The sequence below is a fragment of the Silurus aristotelis genome, assembly GCF_946808225.1.
Source record: "Silurus aristotelis genome assembly, chromosome: 9".
NCBI lineage: Eukaryota > Metazoa > Chordata > Actinopteri > Siluriformes > Siluridae > Silurus > Silurus aristotelis.
Window position 1 is genome coordinate 10,654,107 of NC_139582.1, and position 14,288 is coordinate 10,668,394.

Sequence of the window (14,288 nt, forward strand, 5' to 3'; positions counted from 1 at the left end):
GGTAATGATTGGGTTTTTTAACAGAACTACGCTGCAGTTTACAACGCTCGCCTGACGAAGGACTTCTTCCTGGACAATAACGTTGCACTTTTGGACCATCCTGCATGCTCCCCTTTGGGAACATTTGGGGGGTGGATGGCAAAATTAAGTTTACAAAAACGGACGTCAGTTCCAGATTGTGGATGCCCTTCGTGAAGCGATCTTCACCACATGGAGCAACGTTCCCACCAGCCTCCTGGAAACAAATGCATCAAGCATGCCGAAACGAGTGTTTGAAGTTATAAACAAGAACTGTGGGGCCACTCACTACTGACTTTTGATCCTTTTTGTTCTTTTGCCTTTTTGTTTTTTTGCCTTTTTGTTCTTTCGCCTTTTTTAAGAAGTTCTTACAACCTGGTTATGATCCACCAGCACGAAATGTGAATACTTGGAATGTTTTCCCCGGTCTTAAGATTTTGTTCAGGTGTACACACACACACACACACACACACACAGACACACACACACACACACACATACACACATATAGTATACCGGTAAATAAGTTTACATTAAAAGAGTTGCGGTGGCTAAAAATGTATATTCCAATGCTACAAAAATTTTAAATGGTTTTCAGAAATGGGTTTATGATATCCCAATTATATCTCCTCATGTTAATCTACATTTGATAAAATACAGCTATAGACACCATTTATTAATTTGTTATTGCATGAACACAGCTTTGCTTCTCACAACACACACAGAATATAAGCAGTGCTTAGTACTATATAATTTGGCTTGGGATGATGTACAGTAGCGATGAGTGAATGATCATCTGTTGTTACTGAGTTCACCTGTACTGTGATAGTACACGGAGTGCCACTGCCTAAAAATTTAACATTGAAACATTACAGTATATGAATCTAATGAATTTTAAAGTAAACACAATATAAATAATTATTTACAAAATACACGAAGGCAAGATTAAAGAAACCTGATTTTCTAAAGCTTGAAAATAAGTTACTACGGACTAAGATCACTCTGTTATTCTCTTTCTATACAAAATGGTCTTAAAGGTACATCAGCAACGATTAGACTTATTTTTCAAGATAAGCTTTCTAATGGTTAAAAGCTCTGCCTCCAAGATCAACATGCTTAATAACTTATCAACATGGTCATGGACAAATATGGATGCTTTATGCAAATGTATGTTTATTATTAGTGAAAACAAACTCAACATAGAGCATGAAGACAAAATACTCTTGTAAATGTATTAAAGTAAATATAGGGTTTTAAATTACGTAAATCACAAGGATTTTCTTTGTTTTATCTTTTTGCTTTTTATACCCGAGTTAAGAAAGGACATTGTGAATAAATTTGTTGTACTGAGGGTTTAATTTCGCCTCCTTTATATTTATTTATATTTTTCATAAAAATGGTGTATGCTGCATCAATTGCGTTAATCAAATTTGTGCCGTGAAAATTTATTTTGTGTTAACGCATTAATTTTAATCATATACTTTTTATACATGATATTTTTTCCAGATGGTGATCATGATCATACCCATTATCAACCATTTTTCTTGCATTCTTTCTCTTTTTCTCCTAATGGCTCCTTTTTTTTAAACAGAGTTAGGGCTCTGAATTTAACTGTAAACCAGCAGATCTTATTATTCAGAGAACAGATGTTGGCCTATAGTCTCTTCTCTCCACATTTTCCCCACATACTGTACACTTTGTGTTTATATACAGCGAAATAAAGTAAATGCACAAAACACTATACATGTAGAAATTGAAATCTGATCAACTTCTAGTCTTCTTAAGTAAAGTCGAATGTATTCCTGTTATTCAGATGACAAGTGCAGTAGCACAGATCTGCATAACAGAAGTCTTGTTATTATGCAACAGCAAGTTAAAAGGGTGAAAGTGAATTTCAAAGTATTTAATATAATGTTCCTATATTCCATTGCTTTTACCATACTGATGATCATGGTAAATGTTGAGTTTTAATAGAGATAAATAAGTACAGACATGAGCATTTCCTCTATCTCTAGCTGTCACTGTTAAATTTCAGCAAGCAGATTTAAAGTTCGCAATAAAGACAAAATTACGAGATCCGACCAACTAAATAGAATCCAGACCTTTAGTAACCTTTATGGAGCTAGACATGACTGCAGTGTTTATTTGGCTGTTAAAGGAAACTTTCACAGCCAAGTAGATTCATCATGTCAAGTTAGTCCACAACAAATAATTTGCCACTGTGAGAAAACTTATAGCTGCTAACTGTATATTGCTTTCAAAAGAATCTTACTTATTATATAAACTGACATTATATGCCATGCATTCAGAAAGTATTCAAAGCCCTTACTTTTTTCACATTTTGTAAAATGCAAAAACCACACTTGCAAAACATTGCAAAACTTATTAAAAAGAACAATAAGCAACCTTGAAATATTATACTGAAATACGCACTCAGACCCTTTGTAGTGACACTTGAAATGTAGTGCAGGTTCGTCCCATTTATTTGGATTGTTGTTGAGATGTTTATATTAATCAGAGTCCAGCTGGGGCAAATTCAGTTGATTGGATTTTCAAGTGGGAGTCAAAGGAAAAACGATCAGGATTTTGTCTATACACAGATGTCCTGAGTTCTGTGTGTCTTTATATCCTAAAAAAAAACTATTTCTACTGCAATGGTTCAATGGTCTCCAGAAATCTTATATGGAAGAAGTCATGATTTTTCCTGAAGCTGGCTATCCTGTCAAAATGAGTGATCAGAGTAGAAGGGCTTTAGTAAAAGAAGTGACTAAAAACCTGCTGGTCTCTTTGGTGGAGCTCCAGAGATAAAGTTGAAAAAGGTCAACTATCACTAAAAAACTCCACCCATCTGAACTTTGTTTTAGTGACCAAACAATCTTTCTTAAAACAAAAACACAAAAGAATTTTTGTTAAATTTTAAATTTGATTTGTAGCAAATTTCAAGTGGGCTTCCATGTGTTCTCCAATCTGCACACCTGATCTCTGAAGCTCAACCAGAGAGGCCATCAGGATTTGACTTGTCTTTCTCGTAGTTAAAGCAACAATTCTTAGTCTGTTAATTTTTTCTCAAATGTAAGGGCTCCAATGACATTTTAGATTTCGATGGAGTATTTATTTTTTGATTGAGACACTTGAATTCTGTTGTGGTGGGTGAATACCCTGGAAAAAATGCACCGGGTGTGCCGTACCTGCTGCCTCTTCTCGATCTCCAGTTTCATGCGGATGCTGAGGCAGCGCAGCGTGTCTTGGAATGTCTGCCGGAGTGCTTTCTCCATTAGAACCTTATGAAATGCTCCCACTGCACCCCCACACACAAACACCACCGCATTCGAGAAGAGCTGGTGAGAGAGAAAGAAAAATTAATTTTTGTCTACATGTACCAATTTTAACATTTTTATGAATGTACTGTATATCCTACAGAATATAGAACAGTTCCTGAAACTGGGTATGAACTGTTTTTTGGGGGGTTTTTTCTGTCTTGTTTACACACAATAACCCAGAACAGAATCGAAACTAAAGAATCGTTAAAACAAAACCTTATGACTGAATGTAGGAAGGTGCGTTCTTCTAGGGTGAAAGGGCATTAAAAGAAAATGGCAAAGTGACTAAATAGCCAGGAACCAATTAAAAAAACAAGCATATACTTAAATTAGTATAAACGTCATGTTTATCCTAACACTTGAAAATTTTGACCCTTTATCTCTCCCATTAGATCTTAAAAACTATTTTGCAATATTACAATAAGTCATTTTTCCCCAGATTTCTACTAGCTTTTCCCACATTACTGTAATGTGCATGATAGTATGTCAATGAAAAATTCTACTAATTCTCTAATTCTACTCCGTTTCTTCTAATAAAGAGATCAAAAAGTGAAAAATAATTTGGTCAACTGTCCACAAGCTAGTAAATGACCCTAGAGAGAGAATGTGCCTCTCTGTGGTCTAATGCCATTCAAACCTGCCATCCCTGGTTTTGTTTTTAGGAGCTTACAGCTAAATATTACCACCACCCCTAAGGTTTCATTTAGCTGTTTTTTCTTGTTAAATATGATCATAACTGTGCTAGCGATAACAGTAGTCTCCTGTGGCATCAGTGAGACACACAACTGCTAACTTGAGCCTGGACCTAACTAACACATTTTTCACTAAAAACCATAGATTTTTAATATAAATATATTAATTGTGTGCATTCTAGTCATTTTTTTAAAGCTCTGCATCTGTGATACCTCCTCTATGAGGCACTGATGGCTGATCCAGGCAGCACACTTACCTGATTGGTAAGGTTCGGCATCGATTCAGATAAGGTGAAGTGCACTGACAGGACAATAATATGAGAGAGGGAAGAGACTATGCTGAGGACGACAGCAAACCACATCTGGAAGGGGAGTAACGTGAACACTGTGATGATGATGAAGAGGAAGAAAGGCACCTACACAAGGGAAAAGAATGAACCACGACTCAATAAAAAATCGCTTTGTTTAATTGCTGTGCTGTAAAGAAGTATTTGCTCCCTCCTAATTAAAAAAAAAAAAAAACGAAATTTGAAGACGTAAAAAACAGTTTTACTGTTTCATAATTCAACTCAATTAACCTTGTGGAAAAAAGGCAATTCCCCCATTAATGTAATAACTGGTTGTGAGAAGATAAATAAAATATTTTTTTTCACATTCTTCTGTAAAGAAATGTTCAAAATCAGCCACGTTAGAAAGCTTTCAAACATGTAAAACTCATTTAAGGTCTTATAGCTTGTCAGTGGGTTATAAAATGATGACTTTGAATTCATTTGGGTCTTTGCCAATTGCTAAATTTTTATTAAATATTTCAAAGAAATACTTTCTAAGAACTGTACAAGATAATTTTCAATGATGAAACAATATGATTCAAATTTTTTTACGGCATGTTTGCTTTGAAGCATATCTTTACAGGTTTTTAAAATGTTAACAGTGTTCTAGGTCAGTACAAATGGCCTACAACACTATTAAATGAAAATGATCCAGTGTTACATATTCGTAAGTAGCCAAAGTATGTGTCTTCGCTTGCTGTGTCTGTTGTGTGTGATCACCTTGTGCAGCAATAACTGCAACAACATTTCCACTAAATAAACATTGTTTTTATCCCATTTGTTTACTTGGATACTTTTTGTCTACCTTTAGGACTTGAAGATCTGATGATGCATCATATGCAAAAACATGGCAAATTCAGGGGTACAAACTTTCCAATACATCTGTTAGTTATTTAAAATATATACGTGTGTGTGTTACCTGGTCCCAAGGAAGAATGTGTTCTGTGCAATAGATGAAGGTAAATCCCATACTGAGGTGTGTGGCCCATACCACCAGTCCCAACAGCATGGTCCATTTCTGAGTAAGCGCCTCAGCACAGACTAGCACAAACACAGCCACGAACACAACCAGCCCAGCGCTGACCACGGCCACAAATGCTACATGGCTATGTACCCTCTTAACAACACACACACACAAACAAACACACACACACACACACACACACACACACAAGAATAGTAATTATTTGTCATTCACAAGTACAAGTATTTTTTTTATTTACACCATCCAACATTTGTTTTGTAATGAGATTTTGATGTTTTCTTTTTTCATTTTAAAATGTGTTCAACAATGTTCATACAATTATTTAAAACGATAATTCTGTTATACAGTGGTGTGAAAAAGATTTTTATGATTTCTTATTTTATTGCATGTTTGTCACACTTTAATGTTTCAGATCATAAAACTCATTTAAATATTAGTAAAAGATAACACAAGTAAACAAAAAAGTGAAAAAGTGTTTGCCCCCCTGTTAAAACTGGTTTATAACACCTGAGTTCAATTTCTCTATCAACACCCAGGTCTGATTACTGCCACACCTGTTCACAATCAACAAATCTCTTAAATAGGACCTGCCTAACAAAGTGAAGTAGACCAAAAGATCCTCAAAAGCTAAACATCATGCAGAGAGCCAACGAAATTCAGAAACAAATAAGAAAGAAAGTAATTGAGATCTATCAGTCTGGAAAATGTTATAAAGCCATTTTTAAAGCATTGGGACTCCAGTGAACCACAGTGAGAGCCATTATTCACAAATGGCTAAAACATGGAACCTTCCCAGGAGTGGCCGGCCGACCAAAATCACCCCATGAGCACAGCAACGATTCATCCAAGAGCTCACAAAAGACCCCACAACAACATCCAAAGAACTGCAGGCCTCACTTAAGGTCATTGTTCATGACTCCATCATAAGAAAAAGACTGGGCAAAAGTGGTCTGCATGGCAGAGTTTCAAGACGAAAACCGCTACTGAGCAAATAGAACATAAAGGCTCGTCTCAGTTTTGCCAGAAAACATCTTGATGAAAATACTTGTTGAACTTTTTGGAAGGTGTGTGTCCCATTACATCTGGCGTAAAAGTAACACCGCATTTCAGAAAAAGAACATCATACCAACAGTAAAATATGGTGGTGGTAGTGTGATGGTCTGGGGCTGTTTTGCTGCTTCAGGACCTGGAAGACTTGCTGTGATAAATTAAACCATGAATTCTGCTGTTTTCCAAAAAATCCGTCTGTTCGTGACCTCAAGCTGAAGCAAACTTGGGTTCTGTAGCAGGACAATGATCCAAAACACACCAGCAAGTCCACCTCTGAATAAAACCAAATGAAGACTTTGGAGTGGCCTAGTCAAAGTCATGACCTGAATCCTATTGAGATGCTGTGGCATGACCTTAAAAAGGTGGTTTATGCTCGAAAAACCTCTAATGTGGCTCATTGCAAGTTATCGCATATGCTTGATTGCAGTTGTTGCTGCTAAGGGTGGCCCAACCAGTTATTAGGTTTAGGGGTCAAACACTTTTTCACACAGGACCATGTAGTTTTGGATTTGTTTTTCCTCATTAATAAAAACCTACATTTAAAAACTGCATGTTGTGTTTACTTGTGTTATCTTTTACTAATATTTAAATTAGTATGATGATCTGAAACATAAAAGTTTGACAAACATGCAAAAAAAAAATCAGGAAGGGGGCAAACACTTTTTCACTCCACTGTATACGTGATACTTTAGAAAATCTATAGGCAACATAGGCTTCAAATTTTGAATAGTGCTCTCGATTTGACAGTTCAAGCTCTTGCTGTATTTACATTTTTATTAAAACTATTATAAAACTATTATTTGATATATACACACCGATTCCCTTCCTCATATGAATAGACTACAAGTGACAACAGCAGTTTAAGAGGATTTACACAGACCCTGACAACCCCCCCCCTTACACACACACACACACACACACACACACACACAGTGATGGAAAGTTCACATGGACGGCATATCACTTAACCGTAAAGTATGCGTGATGCACAAAAGCAAACCTAAGCTGTAATAACATTTTCCCAGAGTTCTTGCAATTTTTCTAAAGGGGAAGAAAGAGGAAGTTGCCTTAACAAAACTTTCAAGAGGGCGAAAGAGAAAGAACATTTAAGCGCTTGGATACAATAGCAGGAAAAAAGCGGCGCGCTTTTTCCTCTTGGAAGTCTTCAGATTGATGGAAATGCCAGAACCTGCCAATCATTAGGCTTTAAAACAATCGCTTCCTGTTACACTTCCTTTCAAAACACTCACGGCGCTTCTTCATTTTTCGGCGCAGAAGGAGGGGTGGGATTCTTTAAGGTTCAGGAAAATATCTGTTTCAAAATCTCGACATGCTTTGTAGGATATAGATAACAGATATTTCATTATTGTTTAACATTAACTTGTAAAATCTCTATCGTGAAAGTTAATAAAAATGGGCGAGGAGCTGTGATTGCTTAAGATTTGGCAAGACAACAGATAAAATACAGGTATGGGGTTCCTCATCAGCTGCTGCAAATACTATGCAAAAATTCATTCTAGCTATTAAGATATGATGCAACATCGGTCAATATTTTCCTGCGACTACATTCATGTGTGTATGTGATTTTCTCACCAGTTGCAAGCTGAAAAACAGCACCAGCAGGATAGCACATGTGAGCATGCTCAGCCAGAGCAGCAGAACCAGAGGCTGATACTGGCTGATGCACAAGAACTTCCTGTACAGTGCTTCCTGTTTCAGCTTCTGCTCGTTTAGCAGGTACTTCCCTTTCGCTGGCATCTTGACCACAGAGTAGTAAACCTAGCCTCAGTTCAGCACGAATGTGCCAATATGCCCATAGAGACTGCGTGTGTGCGTTTATAAGGTTCCACTGCACATCATGGTTTTCTCTTCCCCTGAATGAGTCATTCTGTCCAACACCACACTCTTCTCTTTACTAGACGATTTTTCTCGTCTTCGGTCTTTGATCAATGCAGAGAGTTGGGTTTCGCAGGTCTGAGGCGGGAACAGCAAAGGATGAGGAATGTCAGCACGGTTGTCACGGATACCTCTGGGACTCAAGAAGGGAAAATACTGAAAGATAAAAAAAAAGAACAATAAATTACTGTACTGACAGACAGAGAGCAATTAGGTCTTCTTTTCTTTTTCGGTGGTGAGCACTTGCTTTTGTCTGAACGCCATAAAACTTTCCGATCCATCTGCGACCGGTGACCCTCATTCACAAACACACACACACACACACACACACACACTCACACATACACAAAAAGAAACCTAAAGGCTCACAAGAACTCAAAAAAAAAAAAAAAATAGGAAAGTATTTAAGCTGAAAAACAATTGCCCTGAATGGAGATTTCTCACCCCAAACTGCTTCCACATCTCATTTAACTATGTTTTGTTTTTCATTTCATTTACTTTGTAACATTCTTAGCACACTAATAGTTGATGTGAATTATATAAAGCAAAAGATTTTATCAGGAAGCACAAAACCTAATTCATTAAGTTTGATAATTGCACCTGGCCACATGTGTAACAAAAAATGTAAATACAATTGCATGTTAAAATGACATTTTCCAATCAATCAAATTAAGACATTTTCATCTAAAACTTTGATTTTCTTCTAACAAAGATTATGTTCAATTTAAAACTAACAATTAAAAGTAATTGTAATTGCAAATAACTGGCTAAATGACTGACATGAATATTTTGAATACTTCCAGAAAGAAGCTGTTTTAGATCAGCGTTATTTGCATGGAAACACTGTACATACATACAAACCAAAAATATATTATTTACAAAAATAAGGGGAAAAAACCCTCAAATGACCATGAAAACAGAGCCCAACATTGACTAGATCAAGAGGACAAAAAGTATGGCCCATCTCTCTCCCTGTGTGTGTGTGTGTGTGTGTGTGTGTGTGTGTGTGTGTGTGTGTGTGTGTGTGTGTGTGTGTGTGTGTGGGGCCGCACAGGCACAAAGACAGAAAGGCCCTCATTGAGGCACAGCAAAGGGAAGCTGCACCTGCTGGGAAAAGAAATAGGAACAAAAAGGTCTCAGTTCTGTCCTTTTCAATGTCCACAAAGATGTCTGGCTGCCTGCTTCTCTCTAGCGGAGGAATCTTTTAGAATCTTCTAGAATCGGGAAAATAATGTTTTTTTTAACTGAAGAAGTGAGCCAGAATTCAATCTAGTCAGCCACCAGTTGTGCAGGTAATCAACGATGGGATAATATTTGCTTTTAATTACAAGCAGGTGTACACAAGATGACTGCAGCCATTTGCAGAGTCGCTTGTGTACGTCTTAAGAAACGAACAAGGAAATGGTACAACATTATTGGGGGACGGTATAGGCAGCATGTGACATGGTATACACAGCTGAAAAAACAAACTATAGCCGTCTCATTCTTACATATTTTTCTCATGCTTACATAACCCTTATACAGCTTTTACTATTACAGTCAGTATTAGTTTTTTTCTTTTACATCACTTTAAATTCATCACTTGAACTAGGAGACCCAAAACTGTTCCAGCATGACACAAAGCCAGCTCTATAAAAATATGGTTAATGTGGGTTGAAGTGAATGATATTGAGTGGACTGCTATAGACCTCAACCTTCCTGAACACCTTTGGGATGAATTGGAACACTGACTGCCCCCCAGGACTCCTCACCCTACATCAGTACCTGAATGAGCACAAAGCTCACAAGATTTTAAATAGTTTGTGGAAACTTTGTTCAAAAAGCACATTCCAATCTCAGGATCTGTTGTCCACAAACAGTTGTCCATATAGTGTATTTTTGAAAGTAAGGTTAGAGTTTCCAGTGGCGGGTCCTGAGAACAATCCCGGCAGTGAACAGTTTTCCAAAACTGCCAATGTATTTAATCTTGCTGTTTAAAATCAGATGATATTATTCCAACTAGAGAACGTTGCAAGTAATTGTCCAGATGTACATAAAGTACACATGACTGTGTGTGTGTGTTCGTGCGTGCGTGGGTGGGTGCGTGCATGTGTGCACGTGTGTGAACAATGCTTTTAATGTTGGCGGTGTTTCTGCATTTGCATGCAAAGTCGTGTCAAGAGATTTTGTCGATGTTGTCACGGTACCATTTTATCCTTTAAATATAGTGGATGTCCTTGGAAAGGAATGTTAAAAGGAAAAATTCAGACAAAAACTTAGAACAGTGACTGGCATTTGTGACTGGCAAAATTATGGCAGTTAATTTGACATATAAAGAAATGTAAAAGGCTTTTTTTTTTTTTTTAATAAATTACTAAATCCATCCACCTTCACGAAATGGAAAGCATTTGCCTGTGAGCGCAAATTGTCCATTAAAGGAACAAGTCCAGAAATTAGATGAATAATTGGACACTGTAATAAGAAGCATACCCAATCAAGACGTTCTACTGGTTAAGAGCTCCAGAATGTCCTTTTATCAAACGCCAAAAAAAAAAAAATCATCTCATCAATGCTGCATTTTTTTGGCTTTGCCCAAATGAAAGCTACACATTTTGATAAAAACACACCACAGCACATGTTCTGTGTTCAGAGAAGAACGAAACCTGTTTATCATTTTAACGCAGTGATTAACTTCATCGCAAGGCAACCACGACTGGATGAACATGGTCAACAAGATAAAGTGAGAGACAGATGAAAGGAGGATCACGAAAAAAGATACAAAAGGTTCAAAGGTCTTCCTCGGATTGCTAGATATTAATGTTTGAGGGGCAGATGCTTAACAACAGTTTGTACTGAAGAGAGCAAACACAAGCTACGCGTGCTGAGATTAAATTTTATTGTGAAAATATTTGGTAAAAAAAATAATTATAAAATTTAACTATGTTTGTTATATAAATACAATTTTATAAGCAGTGGCAGCTGAGTGGTTACTAAAATGGTTATGGGTTTGAAGCTAGTAATCAGGAAGAAGTCCGCTGAAAAGGGTCACTACTGAGGCCAAGGAACATGAGCGTATACTATAAAAGGTGGATAAATCCTAACCCCAGTATAAGCTCCAGTTTTGTTGCCTGGAAACCAATATGATTACTAAAAATATGCAACGAAATAGCAATAAAGTATGCTAGTAATGTAGATCAATACGGACTGATGGTGTGACCCAAACTGTAGTATACTTATGCACTATTTTATATTCTATATAATGGTTTGCTCTTACACTCAACTGTTATAGCTTTGCTTATGTAGCAGATAAGTGGAGGGGTTACCATATGCAGGCGCTGGGTGTTGGTTAGTTTTTTAAGATGGCTGTTTGATTTACTTTTAACATAAAAAAAATGTGTATGCAAGTTTTGCCTAGTTTACAGTACACAATTTATGCCACAACAGGTTTCTTATAGATCTCCTCTTCTTACAAAGTTTCTGGGTATCATACATGTAGCATATGTTTACTTCCTTGACCAACATTACAGCTGTGATCTGCAGCGTTCTGTCCAAATTCCACACACAATATTAGGACTGGGTATCGGCGAGAATCTGGCGACACGATATGATACAGGGGTTGAGATATGATATTTTGCGATACATTGTGATAATGTAAGCAAAGCGATATATTGGGATATTTCCGATTTTACGAATAGGATATACACTCACCGGCCACTTTATTAGGTACACCTGTCCAACTCCTCGTTAACGCAAATTTCTAATCAGCCAATGACATGGCAGCAACTCAATGCATTTAGGCATGTAGACATGGTCTAGACAATCTGCAAACCGAGCGTCAGAATGGGGAAGAAAGGTGATTTAAGTGACTTTGAAAGTGGGATTTTCACACACAACCATCTCTAGGGTTTACAGAGAATGGTCCGAAAAAGAGAAAATATCCAGTGAGCGGCAGTTCTGAGGGCGCAAATGCCTTGTTGATGCCAGAGGTCAGAGGAGAATCGCCAGACTGGTTCGAGCTGATAGAAAGGCAACAGTAACTCAAATAACCACTCGTTACAACCGAGGTATGCAGAAGAGCATCTCTGAACACACAACACGTCGAACTTTGAGGCGGATGGGCTACAGCAGCAGAAGACCACACCGGGTGCCACTCCTGACCGCTAAGAACAGGAAACTGAGGCTACAATTCACATATTGATTGATGATGATGATGATGATGATAATTGTATTATAATATTAGCATTGCCATAAGTATAAGTATTAGTGTAGTAGTAAAAGCATGACCTGAGCGCTAACTAGTGTTTTATATCTAAAAGCTACAATTGTAGGGAGGCAAGAAAATAAACAGTATTATTATTTCTTCTATAAAAGTAGAGAATGCAGTCAGGTGAGGGAAGACAGATATGTCATGCAGTTGTTTTTTTAAAGTATCGCTAAATAAATATCGCCATACTCAGGTATAGCAATATTTTCTTACACCCCTGCATCAAAACTATTAATAAATATAATATTAAAGATATATATAAATAAATATATATAAAATATATCATATAAAAGAGGCGAAAATAAAACCTTAAACGCAACATGTTTATTCACAACGCCCTTTCAATACTCAATAAAAAAAAATTCATAATTTAATAAATAACACCAAAGTTTTTTTTTTTTTTAAAACAACAAAATCTGCCATGATGCACACATCCGGCAATTAAAACCTTCCCTGTTTAAAAATAGCAAAAGTTCAGTTTGGTGTGCTGATGATTTACGTACAGTGTAACAATGGATTTGCAAGTAACGTGCTTTGCAAATGCTTTGCAGGACGAGCAAAAATTTGTATAAATAAAATTGAACTTGCTTTACGAGCGATAACTTGCATTGTGAACATCGAGCATCACATGAACAACACCTAAACAGCCCACGCTCAACTAAGACTGAGAGTAAAACACTGGAAGCTAAGGTCAGCTTCCCGTCTTCATTCGGGGTGTATCCCTCACGCGACTGTACTGTTTACGATAGTATTGTGTGACCACGTGTGGATTCATGAGATTCTCCTTCCAAGCAATAATCATCCTTCTCCTCATGTTTCCGTCACGCCAGCCACGACTCTTTTCAACGGTAAAGCGCAGGTTAATTTGTTTTAATAATCATTGTTATTGTTTCAGATACATTAAGGACAACAATTTGTACATAAAATACAATGAGAAATATTTTTATATGAATATTTAAACAATTTTATTATTTCCTATGGGAACATTCACTTTGCATTGTGAATTTTCCCGATGTAAATGTTACTTTAAATCATTTACAAAAATATTTTGTCTTCATGCTCTATGTTGAGTTTGGTTTCACTAATAATAAACATACATTTGATCGATATTTGTCGATGCCAATGTTGATAAGAGTATTAGAAGTATTTAAGTTACATAAAAATGTGCGATTACATACTTTAATCAATTGACAGCCTGATATATATATATATATATATATATATATATATATATATATATATATATACGTATATATATATACGCTCATGATCCAGGTTGCACTTTGCCCGCTGTGTGTAGTGCAGCAAAATGAGCAGCCTGAGCTACAGATCTGGGGTTGTACTACATGACTGTAAAGAGCATCAAGTTTAAACACAGCTGTTTCAAGCGTCTTTCCTCGTGCTCCCTGTTTTCAGAATTAAGCTGATCGGAGTCAAAGACGACAGTGAGACGGTTAGAGGTGTGACGTCAGCAGTCTGAGAGAATAAATGCAGGCACGGTGAGAGACAAAGGACTGAACATAAAGAACCAGGCAGACAAGTCCATTAAAATCTAAAAGAATGTTCATAAAGCAGAGAAGGAGGGAGAGGGATAGAGAGAGATATCGAGAGAGATTGATTTAAGAAGAAAGAAACAGTGAAAGACAGAGAAGGAGAACAGAAGAGAGAGATTTTATTGCACATTAAAAAAAATAAAAACTACAAGGACATGAATGAAATGAGAGGGAGGATGACAGCAAGAGAGAGAGAGAGAGA

At 36.8% G+C, this 14,288-nt stretch overlaps 1 protein-coding gene across 4 annotated transcripts in view; it reads right to left on the reverse strand.

The window, feature by feature from the left end:
* The window catches only part of adcy7 (adenylate cyclase 7), a 78,886-nt gene that overhangs the window by 32,530 nt on the left and 32,068 nt on the right, over positions 1 to 14,288 (reverse strand). For all 4 annotated transcript variants that reach the window (XM_083550838.1, XM_083550836.1, XM_083550837.1 and 1 more), the window contains exons 3-6: positions 7,988 to 8,446; positions 5,279 to 5,476; positions 4,288 to 4,446; positions 3,207 to 3,356 (exon numbers count right to left, since the gene is read on the reverse strand). In XM_083550838.1, the coding sequence (XP_083406964.1) occupies positions 3,207 to 3,356; positions 4,288 to 4,446; positions 5,279 to 5,476; positions 7,988 to 8,152 (672 nt within the window). In that variant the 5' untranslated portion in view covers positions 8,153 to 8,446. The remainder of the gene's footprint in view (positions 1 to 3,206; positions 3,357 to 4,287; positions 4,447 to 5,278; positions 5,477 to 7,987; positions 8,447 to 14,288) is intronic.